The sequence below is a fragment of the Lissotriton helveticus genome, chromosome 6, assembly GCF_964261635.1.
Source record: "Lissotriton helveticus chromosome 6, aLisHel1.1, whole genome shotgun sequence".
Lineage (NCBI taxonomy): Eukaryota > Metazoa > Chordata > Amphibia > Caudata > Salamandridae > Lissotriton > Lissotriton helveticus.
Genome location: NC_136067.1, coordinates 16,308,531 through 16,325,783, shown reverse-complemented (window position 1 = coordinate 16,325,783; position 17,253 = coordinate 16,308,531). Strand labels below are relative to the sequence as shown.

Sequence of the window (17,253 nt, the reverse complement as noted above, 5' to 3'; positions counted from 1 at the left end):
CTACCTGGTGGCCAACAGAGATAGGTCCAACACCCACCCACATCACCCATGCCAAGAATCTCAGGATCGTCATCAAAAGCAAACTCACCATGCCAATGCATCACCACCTCATGCTTTCATACCCTTGAAGATGCTATGAAAGGTTTTTAAATTCCTCCCAATTAACATCTGTAAAAGAGTCTTGTACACGCTTGCCACAAGCAAACTGGACTACAGGAACTCCCTCTATAACAGGATAAACAAATACTCACCAGAAGGCTGCAGACCATTCAGAGCTTGGAGGCAGAATCATTCACAACCTCCCATGCTACATTCACCCATACGTCAAGGCACTACATAACAATGGCCCAGCATACCTCAGCAGTCGCATCTGCTTTCCTAAACCTTACAGTCACATCTACTCATTCGTACTCCTATTTGCATGCATTCCACACATATGGGAAACCAGATTCAGCAGTTAAGCCTTTCCTTACATCGCGTGAACCGACCTGCTGCTACACATAACAGCCTCCTTCTCATTTCTTTATTTAATTCTGCAAGAAGCTGAAGACATGGCTTTTCGAATATTCCCCCAAGGCCCTAAGTTTTGTTAGACTAACACCTCAGCACCATGATACTACCCAGGGGTATACTGGCACATGCATCAACATTGGAGTTTGCGATTCCTTAATTGCGAAAAATAAGGATTCGCAATTAAGGAATCGCAAACTGCAATGCATCAAGAAATCGCTAAATAAATTGCGATTTCTTAAAATTACTTAATAGCGATTCTCAATTTAAGAATCGCAATTAAGGAATCCCTTCCCATTCAGTCCTATGGGCCTAGAGGCCCATAGGAATGAATGGGAAGTTATTCTCATTTTGCGAATCGCAATTAAGGAATACCAAATTGAGAATGCAATTTCAAGGGTGCAGGGGTGTCCAAAGGACACCCTGTTGCACCCCTGAAATCTGCCTATCAGTACATCTTGCACACACACATGCCTCAAGGGCATGTGTGTGTGTAAAATGGCACTTTGAAAAATGCAAAACCATCAGTCATCCAAGCGAACATAGTCCAACATTCTCTCGGCATCCAACAATATCTTACTCTACAGACTAAGCTATACGAGAGGATGTTGTTGACTAGGTTCAGACTGAACCTTTTTTTCAGACTGGTCGTGTTTCCTACAAATAAGGCCTGGGAACATAGTCTGCCCCCATGTCCTTGCGACGGGATATCTACTCAATCGAACATCCATGTGATCATGTTCTGTAAATTTTACCACCCTCACAGAAAAAACTGGATCCTCCCGATATGCAAGAGATGGGGTCTGAGACAGTGTCGACCGGCCTTTTATCGCCTGCAATCACTAGAGTCCGAAGAACTTTGCTATCTAGTTACAAACTTTTTAAAGTCCATCGTGAACCACAGGAAAAATCTGTAGCTTTATGTACAAGTAAAAACAATGACTTTTTTAATATACGTATACTGTATTAACTGTATTTTATAAATTGCTGAAATTGTTGTCTTTTATGGTTATCTTTGTGATTAACCGAATAAAGAATTTATTATTATTATTAATAGCGATTCTCAATTTAAGAATCGCAATTAAGGAATCCCTTCCCATTCAGTCCTATGGGCCTAGAGGCCCATAGGAATGAATGGGAAGTTATTCTCATTTTGCGAATCGCAATTAAGGAATCGCAAATTGAGAATGCAATTTCAAGGGTGCAGGGGTGTCCAAAGGACACCCTGTTGCACCCCTGAAATCTGCCTATCAGTACATCTTGCACACACACATGCCTCAAGGGCATGTGTGTGTGTAAAATGGCACTTTGAAAAATGCACTTTTGTGCATTTTTCAAAGTTTTCGCAAATTACCATGAAGGTCAACTTCATGGTAATTTGCACCCCTTATTTGCAAATTCGCAAATTTTAAAAGTTTAATGCATTGCATTTAAGGAATCTCAATTGGAGATTCCTTAAGTGCAATCGCAATTTAAGAAATCGCAAATTTGCGATTTCTTAAATTGCGAGAACAACAAAATGCATGGAAAAACAAACAAAAATGTGAATGCAATTTCCTTTGATGCATGTGCCCGATAATGTGCACTAAAAGATTTGCATAGCATTACTGTCCAATTTCTGCACCCATTTCTCTGTTCTCATGAAGGGGGCCCAAATAGTGGCAACTCATCTTTCCTCCCTTCCTGTCGCCACAGGCAAACTCTGCAGTCTGTCTTTTTTTCTCTGTTCTCTCTGAAGACCAGAGGCAATACTCACTGTCTAGATTTATCTCTCAAACCTCACATGTGGCCAGAGGCTTAATATCTCTACCCTCACTATAGGGCCAGGGAAGGTGACCAATGTCTGCCCTCATTTCTCTGCCCTTTTTGTTGGGCTAGAGGCTCCCCCTAAACTTTTAGCCTTCACTGCAGGGCGAGGGGTGGCAGTCCCTCTCTGCTCTAATATTTCTGTCTTGCCCAATGGGCAGGGCAGTACTCACTGTCTACCCTCATGGTGCTGCATTCACAGCATGGCCGCAAGCAATGTTTATTGTCTGCCCTTATCTCACTGTCTTCATTGCAGGTTAGTGTCAGGGCACACTGTGTGCCCTTTATGTCGGCCATTTCCTGGTCTCCACACTTTATGCACACAATAATAACTAGATGCAATGTGCAGGGTGTGAGACAGCTATTGCGGTGAAACTTGGGACCTGGGATGTGGGAGTCCCTCTGCACCCCGGTTATGACTGCTCACATTTAATGTAGGAGACCCATTTTCTCAGGAATTAAACACCATTCCATGGGGACAGGCCTAGAAGGGAGGAGCTCTGACACTGTCCTGCAGGTCTAGGAAGAGGTTTCAGTCAGACCTCATAAGTGGGTGCAGCCCCTCTCTGGCCTAGGATCCCTGCCTGTGACAACCAGACCACAGAGGGGGGGAGCCCCTGTGCCCCTCTGACCCTAAGGAATATCGCTGACTTACTGGGGTGGTGATAATGAAGGACATCTCTGACCTTTTACCTGTCCTTCCTCTCTTCACAGTGGAGTATTGCTCTTTATAAAGTCCTCTGACCTTTCACCTCTAACTTCTCCTCGCTGGAAGACTGCTCTGGATGAAGTCTCAGTTTTTTTCTTTACAACTCAGTCTCTTCCTCTGATCTCCACTGGCTTCAGATCTCCCTCTCTCTTCTCCACTTTGATGTCTACCTCTCCATATCTCTGTCCTAGGGTGCAGTATGGTTCTGGATAAGTTCTCTGATATTTCTCTTCTCCTTTATTTGCTCCTCAGTGAATTTTGCTCAGGATGAAGTTCGAGGATCTCCTCCAAGAAACCGGGGGCTTTGGAAACTTTCAGATCTTGATTTTGTTACTCCTGGCAATTCCAAGGATCAACCTCCCTTTCCACTACCTGCTGAACAACTTTGTGGCTGTGGTGCCTCCTCACCACTGTGCCCTCTCTGATCAGGGTGACTTTGGGAACCTCACGGAGGTGGAGCTGCTTCTCATCAACATCCCCAGAGAGCCAGATGGGACCTTCAGCTCCTGCAAGATGTACAGAGAGCCCCAGTGGCACCTGCTGGAGAACTACACCTGGAGAAGACCCAAGGACTACACAGGGGGACCACCCAACACCTCCACCTGGGGACCACCCAACACCTCCACCTGGGGACCACCAAACACCTCCACCTGGGGACCACCCAACACCTCCACCTGGGGACCACCAAACACCTCCACCTGGAGACTCCCCAACACCTCCACAGGGGGACCACCCAACACCTCCACCTGGAGACCACCCAACACCTCCACCTGGGGACCACCCAAAGCATCCACCCTGCAGAGCTGCCAGCAAGGCTGGGCCTATGACCACTCCCAGTTCACCTCTACCATAGCCACAGAGGTAAGAGCTGATCTTATTAGAATTTGACGAAAGGTTAATGTTTTAATATAACACTGAACACCCCAATGATTCCACTACATGAAAACCAATGAGACTGTAGAGAGTGGCCAATAATTAGACTGTTCCATGGAGTGAGACACACAGCCAATGAGAAAGATTGTGGTCCAAAGATAGAGAGTTACACCCAGTGGATCACCGTATTCTCTCAGGAGTGAGAATCACACCAAATGAGTGAGACTTGCTCCAAGGAGTGAGTCCAGCACCCAATGTGTTAAACTGTGCTCCTAGGAGTGAGACTCACATCTAATTTGTATAATTGTGCCATAGTGAGTGAGTCCCACCTAATTACCAGGATTGTGCCCTTTTGAGTGGAGTCATAGGGCCCGATTCACAGAACTAACTTAATACAAAATCCTAAACTTACTAATTTTGGTATTCACAGAAGTTAGGATTTTGTCTTAAATTTGTCTTAAGACAAACGTAAGACAGACTTAAGTTAGGATTTTGTCTTAAGTTTGTCTTAAAGTCTGTCTTAAGTTCGTCTTAAGTTTGTCTTAAGTCTGTCTTAAGTCTGTCTTACGTCTTTCTTAAGTTTGTCTTAAGACAAACTTAAGACAGACTTAAGACAGATTTAAGACAGTCCTAAGTTAGGATTTTGTCTTAAGTTTGTCTTAAGCCTGTCTTAAAGTCTGTCTTAAGTTTGTCTTAAGTTTTTCTTAAGTCTGTCTTAAGTCTGTCTTAAGTCTTTCTTAAGTTTGTCTTAAGACAAACTTAAGACTAAATCCTAACTTCTGTGAATACCAAAAGTAGTAAGTTTAGGATTTTGTCTTAAGTTAGTTCTGTGAATCGGCCCCTCACCGAATGGGTTAGACTGTGCTCCAAGCAGTGAGAGTAACATACACTGAGTGGCTTTTACTCCAAGGAGTAAGACTCGCTCTGTGCCGATAAGTGCGGCTTGAGGTGCCTGAGATTGTGCACTTACTGCCAGTTGCTAACAAATACTGTGGTGAGGGACAGAAACTTGAGTTAATCTGCGACCCTTAACATTACAGAAGGAATGGTTAATGCTGTCGAGAGTTGTACTAGTGTTTATCGCTCTAATATTTAACCCATTTGCCGCGGCCGCGATTTTGCAGCAGTGCGGCACTTCCGCAAAATGGGTGGGGCCGCGTCGGCCGTTGGACCTTCGCAGCACCAGCGAGCTGGTGCTCGCGACGTCCAACGGCCGACGGCAGCACGCAAGGGGTTAATATACTGAAGAAGTAGAGCAGCACTCTATAATCTGAAGGCATATGCTAAAAGTTAGTACTGTATAGTAATCCATAAGTACTTAATGCTGTGGAGAGTTGTGTTACTGGTCAATGCTCGAATACTTAATATACCCAAGGAGTGGAGCAGTACTCCGCAATCAGAAGGTATTTGATCGTAGTTAATACTCTATAGGAGTACATAAGTAGTTAATACTCTGGCTGGAGGGTTGTATAGCGGTTAATACCCTATAAATGTGTGCAGGTGAATAATAATGAGGAGGATTGGTTTATATTTAATACTCTGAAGTAGTGTGCTTGAATCTAATAGACTGGAGTGTACTGGAAGTTAATTCCAGACCTCCGGAACTCCGTAAAGTGCCGGAAAAACTCTCCCGTGCCACGCGGAGTTCCGCCAGCGGGAGAGTCTGTTAAGTCGCGCTGCTCGCACTGATTTGTCGCACCAGGAGTTTGCCCCACACTGTAAAATCAGAAACTCCACGCTCCAAACGGAACGCGGAGTGTGCAAAACTCTGCCAAATCCGACAGAGTAGTAGAATTCTTCACTCACCACTAGTTAATTTGCTATGGGAGTGTACTTTTAATTGACATTCAATTGATGTGAGTCAATAAACTAAAGGCATGTACTAGAATTAATAACCTGCTACGTCTGCCAGTTATTAATGCGTTGTACGCGTATAATGGTGATTAATTCTCTGGAGCTAGGCACTACAAGCTATTATTTTTCAGTTATTAGCAGGTGATTACTACCATGGAGGAGTGTGCAACTAGCTAATATTCTTGGGATGTACACTAGTAGGTGCTGAGCATGGGCACTTAATTGGTTTCCGGGGCTCGGCAGCGGCACCTAATTTTCAACACCACACTTAGGGCAGTCTGCCACATGGTGGTGCTGCTCATGTAATTTAGAGATGAGCAGTATAACAGTTGTTTAGGAAAACAATATACATAAAAAAATTGCTAAACCTGCCTCCCCAGCAATTCCTTTAGCTGTGGGGACCTGGAATAATCTGAACTGTCGCATTTACATGTGTGAGAGATGGTTAGTAGTTGTTTTGGCAGCAATGACAAGGGTGATGGGCGGTGCAAGCTGCAGTGGCCTCCTGGTCAGAGCCCTGGCACATAATATTTCACAAATTAAGCTCTGCTAGTAGGTATTGCAATGGGAATATATGCAAGTAATTAGTTCTCTGGCATTGTGCACTAGCACCTAATACTACCGTCACTGGTATGGATTAGAAGTTACAACACAGCTGTGTACTCTGGTGATAAATACTTTGTAGGTATGTGCTTGTAGTTAATACTTGAATGCATGTACTAGTAGAACAGAACAGAGTCAGTCACTCTTCCCCCTTCACTAACAGTGCTTACTTTAGGAGTAAAATGGATGGAATTTAGATGAAATGATAGGGGAGAGCAGGGACCGGGGAACAAGACAGGGTGTTATAGTTTTTCACTTTGCATTTTGTTTGTGCAAGAAGAAGCAAGGAAAGAGAAAAATCAGGAATGTTATAGGGGTCATAGTTTGTTACTCTGTATATCTCTTGTGCAAGAGAGTGAGAGGGCAGGGAGACAGCAGAGATGTTACAGTGAGTTACTTTAGTAGGGATGTTATAGTTTGTTTATTTGTATTTATCTAGTGCAAGAGAGAATGAGGAAAGGAGGAAGCCGAGACATTAATGTAGACTTCTTTGCATGTGTACAGTGCACCTTTGCAAAACCATTCCTTTCTGAAGAGAGTGTTAAACACTTGGGTGAGAGATGTTCTGGAGACTACAGTCTGTTAAAAAGAGTGTTGTTTGCCAATGTAAGCGTGCTACTGTCCACGTCTCCCAGCATCCTTGTTTTCCAGTGTAGAACAATATATGGGGAGAGGTGCAGATCTAGAATCCCTAAAGGGTAGAAAGATCCTCTGGAGGATGAAGAGATACAGCCTGGAGGACATAACGTCTCATTGAAGGCATAAATAGGACCAGTGATATGCTATGAAATCACACAGCCACAATTAGGGTGAGAAGGAAAAGAAACCCTTTTCTTTATATAACCCTCACTCTAGTGCTTCATCATCGGGTTCACCCTGACTCCTAAAGTTCACGGTGGGCTCGACCGTGTTTCAGGGAGCTCCTATGAAGATGATTTGTAACTTTAAAGATAAAAATTCCTCACCCACTCCAAAGGAATCCTTTATTAGTGGGATGGGTGGAAAGGTTAAAAATAGGAATACTGTGAGGGTGTTTCAGCCCTATTCTACTGGCCTAAGTGCGGTCCTGGGCTTTTGTCGGGGTGGATTAGTAAAGAGGCCACTCCCCCATTGACACGTCTAACGTGGTTGGGAAACATCCTTTACAACGCAACTTTTACAATGCACTACCATTACGACGCAACTTTTACAACGCAAGTCATTACAACGAATTGCGCTGGGGGGCGCTCTAGGATAGGGAATAGTTTAATTACTATCCAACACCTTCCCTACTATCCACGGGGACTGGAGTTGGAATAGTAAATTAAACTATTCACTATCTAGCGCCCCCCAACGCAAGTCATTGTAACGACTTGCGTTGTAAAACCAGCGTCGTAATGGCATGCGTTGTAAAAGCATGCGTTGTAACGTCATACATCCAACGTGGTTTCTTTAGATGGTATGCAGTTTGCATGCATGAGATTTTTTATATACTTGCCGCTGTTGTGTATTACCCAAAGCAAGTGGGACAGATATTCCCATGGGGGCTTGAGTGGGTGGTCCGGTAGTCGAACTTTCGTCAAGGATCCCGTCGCATCTAGTCATCGTAGATCTGCAATTTCAACCTGTTTTGAAGTTTGTGATCTGGGTTTAGTCCTATTTGTAGGCCTCATAAGAATTAGTTAAAGAGGAAATGTTGTGTGTTATTTCTGAAGCCAATCAAATTACTGATTGATTTGTACTGAATATGTTATGAAGTTTTGATAGGCAAGATCAATCAAAACCACATTCAGTGATTATTTTATGATTCTTTAGTTCAGAAATGATTCCAGGAATGTCACAAATGTTGTGACTGTTTCCTTCCACAATTCTGTAATTTTCTCTTTTTTAAGCACTAGCTTTTAGGCATTTTTCTTTTAATTTTAGGTTCTTAAGCACATACAGGCGAGGTTCCGTTTTAGCTAAAGGCTTAATTTTACTTGGTCTGTCCAGCAAATTTACCTTTGGAGCAGATACTGCATGATATTATGACATAAAGACACAGGGCCCGTTTGTCTTAAGACAGACTTAAGACAGACTTAAGTTAGGAATTTGTCTTAAGTCTGTCTTAAGTCTGTCTTAAGACAAGCTTAAGACAAAATCCTAACTTAAGTCTGTCTTAAGACAAATTTAAGACAAAATCCTAACTTCTGTGAATACCAAAAGTAGTAAGTTTAGGATTTTGTCTTAAGTTAGTTCTGTGAATCGGCCCCTATAAGGCCTGACTCCATTTTAAGAAGTCCAAGGCTCCATTCTGTATTCCTGCATAAACATCAACTTGTCTGCCTTTGACGCAGATGGTGTCTGTCGTTATCTTTCCAGTAAACCTGTGACAGGGTCAAGTCACTGAGACACACACATCAATTAGACACCTGATGTGACATCAGTCTGGAACAAGTGCCTTGTTATCTCTATTTCAAGGTCAAATAATAACAATAGCCAAAATGATGTAGTCTGAATTATCATATTTTTATCTAATTTGTTTAAGGGAATGCATCCTAGACAGGCATCCCAATGCTCATTGGCTATACCAGACATTCCTAAAGTACTGTTGGAAACTCCATCTAAGATAAGATATAGCATAAAAGGACTGCTACTCATCCCCTTGTCAGGAGAGAATCTTCACCCTGTGGAGAAGCGTGGCTCAGTGGTTAGAGGCGGCAGACCCGGAAGCTGAGATCGGCCGTGGACCAGGGTTCGATTCCCCGCCTCGGTGGGTCTCAGGCTCAAAATTCCACAGACTTGACAATTGTCGCTCCGGTGCCTACTCGACTCACGGGGTCACACTCTGCGACTCTGGGCAATAGCTTGCTTAATCTCCACTACGGCCCGTCGCGGCGGGATGCCTGGCTTTCACCTTGTGGATACCCTGCCGGGGTATCTCAAAGGGGAATACCAGGACGGGTTCCCTAAGCAAGCGCCTTGATACCTTCGGGTGATACGTGCGCTATATAAGTCGCAATACATTTACATTTACACCTAGGTGACTTTTTAAGTAGCAGGGACAATGTAAGGGCATACCACGCAAAAAGACCAGATGATCCTTATTGGTTGACAGGGCTTACTCTAATGACCCCAAGTGTTCTATTCGTGCTAGTGTGGTCAAGCAGCTTATGCGTATCATAGAGGGGGGTTCAGCATTTGTTTTACACACACAGTCAAGAAATCCCAGACCACTGTTTAAAAATAAAGTCAATATTTATATGAATTTAGACACCTAGGGGCATATTACCAAGGAATAGAGATATTTATCGCAAAATGCGCTTAGCGCATTTTTTTTATCGCTGCCTATCGCTGGATATCTTAGCGGACAAAACATGCTATTAGCAACGCTTTTCTCCATTGTGCTAAAATACCCAGCGTTAGCAGCGAAATGCGTGAATATCGCTGAGAATACAGCGATATTCACGCATTAGCGACGAAATGCTCTTTGCCATGTTATCCACCTCCCATTGGATAACATGGCTAAGAACTGGTCTGGGCAGGTGTTAGTATTTGGAGATATTCGCGCTTAGCGCGAATATTTCCATCGCTACGCCTGCCTTGCTAAGAGGCGATAGCAACATTAGCGACTACTTTCAGTCGCTACCTTGTTGGGTACGCCCACTTTGCATGTCATTAACGATAAACATCACTGACATGCAAAGCGGGCCCCAAACCGCTCGCTATCGCCTAAAAGCTGTCGCTAACATCAGTTTTTTTGGTGGAGTTTTATATAGCGCGAACTAGACCCGAACCGAATCAGGTATCAGAGCGCTTTACATAGCACAAGTTACGTTTTTTTGTTTTTTTTTACATGAGGACACACTTTCATTTTTAGGCACGGAGAGATTAAGTGATTTGCCCAGAATCACAGGAGGTTTTGGCGTCGTTACCGAGACTTGAACCCAGATCCCCAGGTCCGAGGTCGAGCGCCTTAGCCGTTAGGCCAGCTCCTCTCCCAGTTAGCGACAGCTTGTTAATAGGGCAATAGAATTAGCGATAATTGCCTATCGCCCTGCTTGATAATATGCCCCCAAGATCTTTAGAATTGTTCAAGTACTTTTGGAATCATCTATTTTTCAAGAAAACGCTAAAAATGCTCAAATAACGTTTATTAAATATACGAGCCTCAAACGTGGTAATGCTATCCAATGGGAGGAAAAACACACCCCGCAAACAAACATACACAGCAAACAGATACGTGCAGATAGAGCTCGGAGGTGCCCTTCTGGACTTAAGGTGCAAGGGGGCCAGGGTCTAAGGAACCACCAGCAGTTTCAGGTTACCTGTCTTCAGGTGTCTGGGTGCGGAGGTGCAGGTCAGGTTGGTAGCCTCATGGGCTACACTGAATAAGTCAATGGGGACCTAAAAACAAAAGCTACAAGGAGGGACTTGGGGGCAAGCCCGGGGAATGCAAAGGAGGGCTCAGGTATTGTAAATCCCTATGCCAAGGAGATGCAGTCAGGAGTCAAGGCCCGGGCTGTTGATTTCAGATGCAGCGGGTTTTGGCTGGCTGGCCACTGGAGTTCGAGACTCTCACGGTTAGACGGTCGGTTCTGCAGAGGGAAGGAAAACACAACAGCAGGGTCACTCTGGTTTTGGATCTCATCTGTCCTGAAGTCCCTCGATGTGCGTGAAAGCTTTCAAGGTTGTGGTGTTGGACTGGGCAGAAAGCAAGCATTGGCTGATGCAAGTACCCTGGTACTCAGGGTATTGTTTCAGGGGGGCTCCTGGTGGATCTAACACCTGAAAACATGGCAGAGAGGGATGGCGCTGACCTTCTAAAGCCACAAAGACACAAAGACTTCCTCCTGAAGTGATGCTTCTTTGGTGGGCCTGATGGCATGCATTTCCCATTCATTCCTATGGGCCTGTAGGCCCATAGGAATGAATGGGAAGCCATTCCTTAATTGCGACTCGCAATTTGCGACTCGCAATTAAGGAATGTTTAGGAATTGCTATTTTTTTAGCGATTCCTACATGCATAGGCTTTTGCGATTTCATAATTGCGATTCCTTAACCCCTCCCACGCTTGTGACGGAACCGCTCCGTCACGCCCCTCGGGCGGGCTAGTGACGGAGCGGATCCATCAAGGCCTGCTCGCGTTCTATTGAGTGGGCGGGGCCATGACGGAACCATTCCATCACAAGCACAGCCCACCCGAGGGGCGTGACGGAGCGGTTCCGTCACAAGCGTCGGAGCGCCGCGTGCACCCCCCGCCCCTTAGCGCTGCAGCGGAATTGCCGCCACAGCGAAACTGTTAATAATCGCAATTAAGGAATCACAAAAGCCTACCTTGATGCATGCGCCCCTAAGTGACTAGTAGGGTGACAGGGGCCACCTCTAAGGTGGTTTCTTGGTGCATGTCTTCAGAGATCCAATACTGGCTTCAGTATGGATTTATTAAGATGAGGTGTTTGATACCAAATATACATTTTTTCAGTGAAGCCGTTATGTAGCTGCGTAACTCGTAATGACCAGTGCCCAGTAGATGCTTTAAAATGGCTTCCTGCTCACTTGCAATGACTAGTAATGAAGCTAGGCGTCACTGAGGCAAATCTGCTCATGCAGATGTGACCTCACATGTAATATAATGAACCCTGCTTTAGGTCTCTATAGGCCTGCCGTAGGGTTGACGTACATATAGTACATATACTGTACTTTGCTATTGCACACAGGGGGTGGGCAATGTCGTATTTTCAGAATGCATTCCGCAAAGGCAGTCTGCATGCAGTTTGTGGTGTATGCCTAAAGTGGCAAAATACATGCTACAGTTCTTAGGGACCCTCTTTACTACGCATGTCCCGCATGCCCGTAGTACCATTTGCCAGGGACTTACAGTAATGCCCGAGCATGACATTAGGCTCCGCTCACGGAGTTTGCAGAGTGTTTCCCTCTATGCGCAGAGCTTAGAGTTACAAAAAACTCCATTTAGAGGGCAGAGTGGAGTTCCTCCTTTCCTGTGGCTCGCCAATTTTAAGTTGTGGAGCGCAAGCGAGGAAAATCTTACTGCAGACCACCTCCTGGTGAGATTTCTGAATGAGGACGGTCGCGGCTAGTCGCTATCACTCATGTTGAGAAACCTTCCGCTTGCTTTGAGGAAGCTGCCTCTCAAGTAGAACTTCTACTCGAGCGGCAGAAAGAAACAGTACTCTTCTGCGCTTCACGTGGTGCCTTTCGCTCTGATGTAACAGTGTGGGACAAACGCCACGTGCTGAAAATCAGTGCTAGCAGCGCGACGTATTGCACTCGCCGCTTGGTCACTGTACGGAGTTCTGTGTGAAGTCCACCCAGGCCTACTTACAGGGGTGCTAAAGCCCTTGCCAATTGGGTTACAATTTACATTTGTGCTGTTTTGGGGAAAGAACTTTGGCAATGGGGCCTGGTTAGCAGGGACCCAGTGCATTTTCAGTCAAATGGGCAAAAAGTAAGGGTGACCATGTCAAAAAGAGGCACTTACATACACCAGATCATTGACGCCGATCGGAGATCAGGTTTACACAGCGCCAGATGGCATCTTGCCTGAAGGGATGTATGATGTTACAACGCACACTTTTACAACGCATACCTTTACAACGCATTTTTTACAACGCAACATCCATTACAATGCATTCCATTACAACGCATGCCATTACAACGAAATTTTAAAAACTACATTTACAACGCATTCCATTACAACGCATAATACCTTTACAACTCATACCATTACAACGCATAACATTACATTGCATGTTTGGTAAGTATTTGATAGTGTAGGGGTAAAAATTACTATTCCTAACTCCAGGGGTGCAACAGTAGGGTAAGTGTTGGATGGTAATGTTATGCGTCGTAATGGTATGCGTTGTAATGACTGAGTTGTAATGACATGCGTTGTAGTGGTGTGCGTTGTAGTGTCATGCATTGTAATGGTTGCGTTGTAATTGCATGCGTTGTAATGGATGTTGCGTTGTAAACGTTTTGTTGTAATGGTAGTGCGTTGTACAACTTGCGTTGTAAAGGTTGTTTCCCTGCCTGAAGAAGCCCCCAGCAAGACACTCTGAGGTGCGGCAAAGTATTCCATTCTTACTTCACTAACTGGTGCCAGTATTTTGTACTCGCACAGATGCAATCTCCCAGCTCTTGTACTCAAAATAAAACGTACAACAAATCATGTTATCCAGGTATGTGCAACACCTCTGAAACACAGGCTAATTATGTATTCATGTGCTAGAACTAGCATTGTGCTTAGAGATAGCACAGCCAGGGTGTTAAGGGCTATAAATTGTGATGTTACAATTTCCCCTGGTTTCATGGTTATTGGAAAGCTTGGCTGCTTTTAATTCTTATATTCTGTGGTGTTACAAATATTGTGTGCACTCGATCCTGGCATTTTATAATAACTATTTTAAAATAAATATGTTGAAATGCAGATTCTCTTTCTGGTGGTTTGGAGTGTGTAAAATATTAACAAACAATTGTTTTGATTACCATGGCTACCTGTTAGTAACCCAAAAGCACTGAATACACTTCAACTGTATTCTGGATGGGGTTCAGACTGCAAAACCCTTTCTTTCACATTCAAGCATTGGCGCATTGAACCGAGTTCACTTGTGTCACCTGTGGGTGTGGATAAAAACCTTGGGCCTCATTTATGAGAAATTACACATCGCTGCGTGAAAGCAGCGATGCGTCACTTCTCAGTGTGCACTCCTTGCGACATACCTGATGAGTCATATTTGTAATGTATGACGCATCATGTCGCAAGGGGGTACAGATATGTCAGTATTTCTGACGTATCTGTAAGCGCAAAAGTGACGCAACTCCAGCAATGCGTCCTTTCACATGGGGCAATCCCTATTTGCGTCAGTCTTACGCCTGCTGTGAGGCAGGCACAAGATTTCTCATAGATTTCACTGCGTCACTTCTACGACCCTCTTTGCGTCAATATGCCCCTTTTGCATACATTACACCTGGCGCAGGTATAATTTGGCAAAGGGTTTTACAAAGTGACGCATCTACCTAGATGCTTCACTTTGTAAATATGGTGCAACAAGGCACATTTTTTACGCTACTGGTGCGTCACAAAAAGTGACGCACCAGCGGCGTAAAAGTGACGCAAGACCTCATAAATGAGGCCCCTATAGGGCTGAGCCAAAGACTTAATATATGCAACACTGTGATCTATGAACCTCACCACTTTCTCACCTTGCGTTGGGGGGTGCTGGATAGTGAATAGTTTAATTTACTATTCCAACTCCAGTCCCCGTGGATAGTAGGGAAGGTTTTGGAAAGTAAATTAACTATTCCCTATCCTAGAGTGCCCCCCAGCGCAAGTCGTTGTAACGACTTGTGTTGTAAAAGTTGCCTGGTAAAGATACTGAATGTAAAAGTTGCGTTGTAAACGCTGGTACCCGAAGGGGAATACAGTAAAATCTGCAGATCAGACAGGAAGACCATTTGAGCTTTTGTAGGAGGAAGCATAAACTATTTAGATGGAGAATTATTTAAAAATGAAGTATGGGATAACCTTACCAGGGCCTGGGGATATTGTTGGGTATCGCCAAATGCATATAGACAGCCATGTTATAAATACAACACAACACATTGGAAAGCCCACAACACTATTCAGCATTTAATGTAAACACAGCATGCAGCACAGCAAATATTCAATAGACAATTGTCACTTCAATGGAACTCACAGAAGATGATGGTCAGATGGAGCCAAATGATAAATTATATGTAATTTAGAACAATGTAATAATGTTTTCTCTCAATAAATGTCTATGTTAGCTAATTATGTCAGAAAAGGTTTCAGCAAAATCATATCTAATAAGCAGGTGACATGATTGGAACTTAGAAACGTATAGAGGAGAAAGTGTGAGACAACCTTGAGGAGAAGTTATCGATCACAAGTACAATTACTCTCTTAACACCAACATCCAGTGGCCTACACTTGAAACACGGTGTGCTTTGCAAATGCACTACTCTGAATGAAAGGGCTCCTGGGCATGCAGTGAAACAAAGAAGAGTACGCAGTTTCCTAGGTGAAATATTCGTCACCAACCGGGGGCCGAGGCTAGAAATGTCTGGCACGACAATTAAAACAGGAGTCAGTGGGGGGGAGGGGAGGGGAGTTCCTCCTCTCGGAACTAGGGCTCTCACACACCCAGCAAGCTAGGTGTCATGCTTCATCATATGAGCCTGCTCCTCGTTGGGCCGGCGCTGCAATGCCCAACGGGCACCCTTAAAGGGGCTCTTTGACGGAGATCTTTTGTTCCTTGCCGTAAGGGTGCATGGGTGTGAGGGGACCTAGTCCAATGTAGATGTGTGTAGTGTGGTTTAAAATAGGTTAAGGATTCCTCTCGAAAACATTATTCTACCGGGTACCTCACCTAAATAAAATACTGTGGGAGGGGTAGTGTGTTTTGTGTTCTATCCAACAAAAATACCTATTCTACTCCCAGATGGTCGACATGTTTCTCGTCTGAAAGTTGTCAATAAATGATCAGTGGCGATTCTTCAGGACCGTGAGTAAAACAAATTGTGAAAAAACAACCTATCTACATACAAGTGTGGTAAGGATGCTACCTGCCACTGTTACTCGCCTAGGGACGTCCTCCTAGGGAATTAAGACCACCTGTAATAAAAATAAACAGTGAAAGGGCAACGCTGTCCTGAATTAGTATAGTACAGGTCATGAGACATTGTGCGTATTAAATACATTCGGAAATTAAAACGCACTGTGTATCTGCAGGGTAACATAACAATCAGTGACCACCTGATAACCACAAGGCTGCCACAAGAAAACCAGGAAGACAAATGCAACACCATGGATAAATAATGCTGCACCAGGGTACAAGCGTGTGGTAATGGCTCAGCTAAATTTGTGTGAAGTCTAGCCTTATCTGATGCAGAGGATAAAAGACACCCCACCAGTGGTGTCACTGAAAGAATAGGAAAAGTCGAGACTGATTTAGTCAACCAGATAGGCAGACACGTATGTGTAAAGTATGCAATGTTTGGTACACAAGTGGTTTAAAATCACCAAGTGGGACTGATGCAATAACAACCTTGTGGCGCCTTACTCGTTACAATTCCAAGCAGAGAACCGCGGGGACTGGGCGGTGTCAATGACGCCTGCGGCTTAAAATAATTAGAGTCTCCAGGCAGTCAAAATACAACTCCCCGCAGTCCCCGTGGACTTGTAAGAACAGTAGGGTGGGGACCGTAGTAATGGCGGTTGCACGGCAGGAGTATGCAGCAAAGCTCACCCGGTAATTAAACTCGTAAACCGTTAGCGGCTTTTGCAGGAAAATAAACAGTCAACATTCCCCGCTGTACGAGTTCCCCAGAAACGAGGACTCTAAAACACAAACAGTGATTCTTACCTGTTCCTGGTGTGGAACTAGTCGTCCGACCTACCCTAGCCGCTGCTTCTCAGGAAGGTCAAGACTCCTCCTGACACTGAGTCTAAATACTTGTCATGCATGTCGTAGTGCCTCGAGTGGAGGAGTGGCCTCGTTAGTTGTACAAAAGGGGGTGGTGATGGACGGAGCATCTGAATCAATCAAACACTCACACCCAGTCAAAAGATCTGGGCTTAATCCATCACCGTTCTTTAGCCCACTCTGCCACCCCAGTTCTGACATGGCTATATGCAAATCAGTCTGACACTGTGCCTCATGGGAACAGTCCAGCCCAAACTGCCAAGCCATGTCTTCCCTGGACCAGAAACAAGCTACCGAGGACCTGTTTCTGGCATTCCAGCCGTCTTCAGCCCAGCTTGCTTGAATCCAGTGGCAAAGTGAGCAAGGGACTCACGTCTGAGCATACCCTGCCACACTTATGGCGGCCAAAAGCGGTACAAAAGCGGGTGGTGATGGACAGAGCATCTGAATCAATCAAACACTCACACCCAG

General features: G+C 44.6%; 1 protein-coding gene across 1 annotated transcript in view; it reads left to right on the top strand.

The window, feature by feature from the left end:
• Positions 1–3,292: 3,292 nt before the first annotated feature.
• The window catches only part of LOC144762144 (solute carrier family 22 member 7-like), a 235,376-nt gene continuing 221,415 nt past the window's right edge, over positions 3,293–17,253 (top strand). The window contains exons 1-2 of the mRNA XM_078647294.1: positions 3,293–3,573; positions 3,790–3,886. Coding sequence (XP_078503420.1) covers positions 3,293–3,573; positions 3,790–3,886 — 378 coding nt within the window. The remainder of the gene's footprint in view (positions 3,574–3,789; positions 3,887–17,253) is intronic.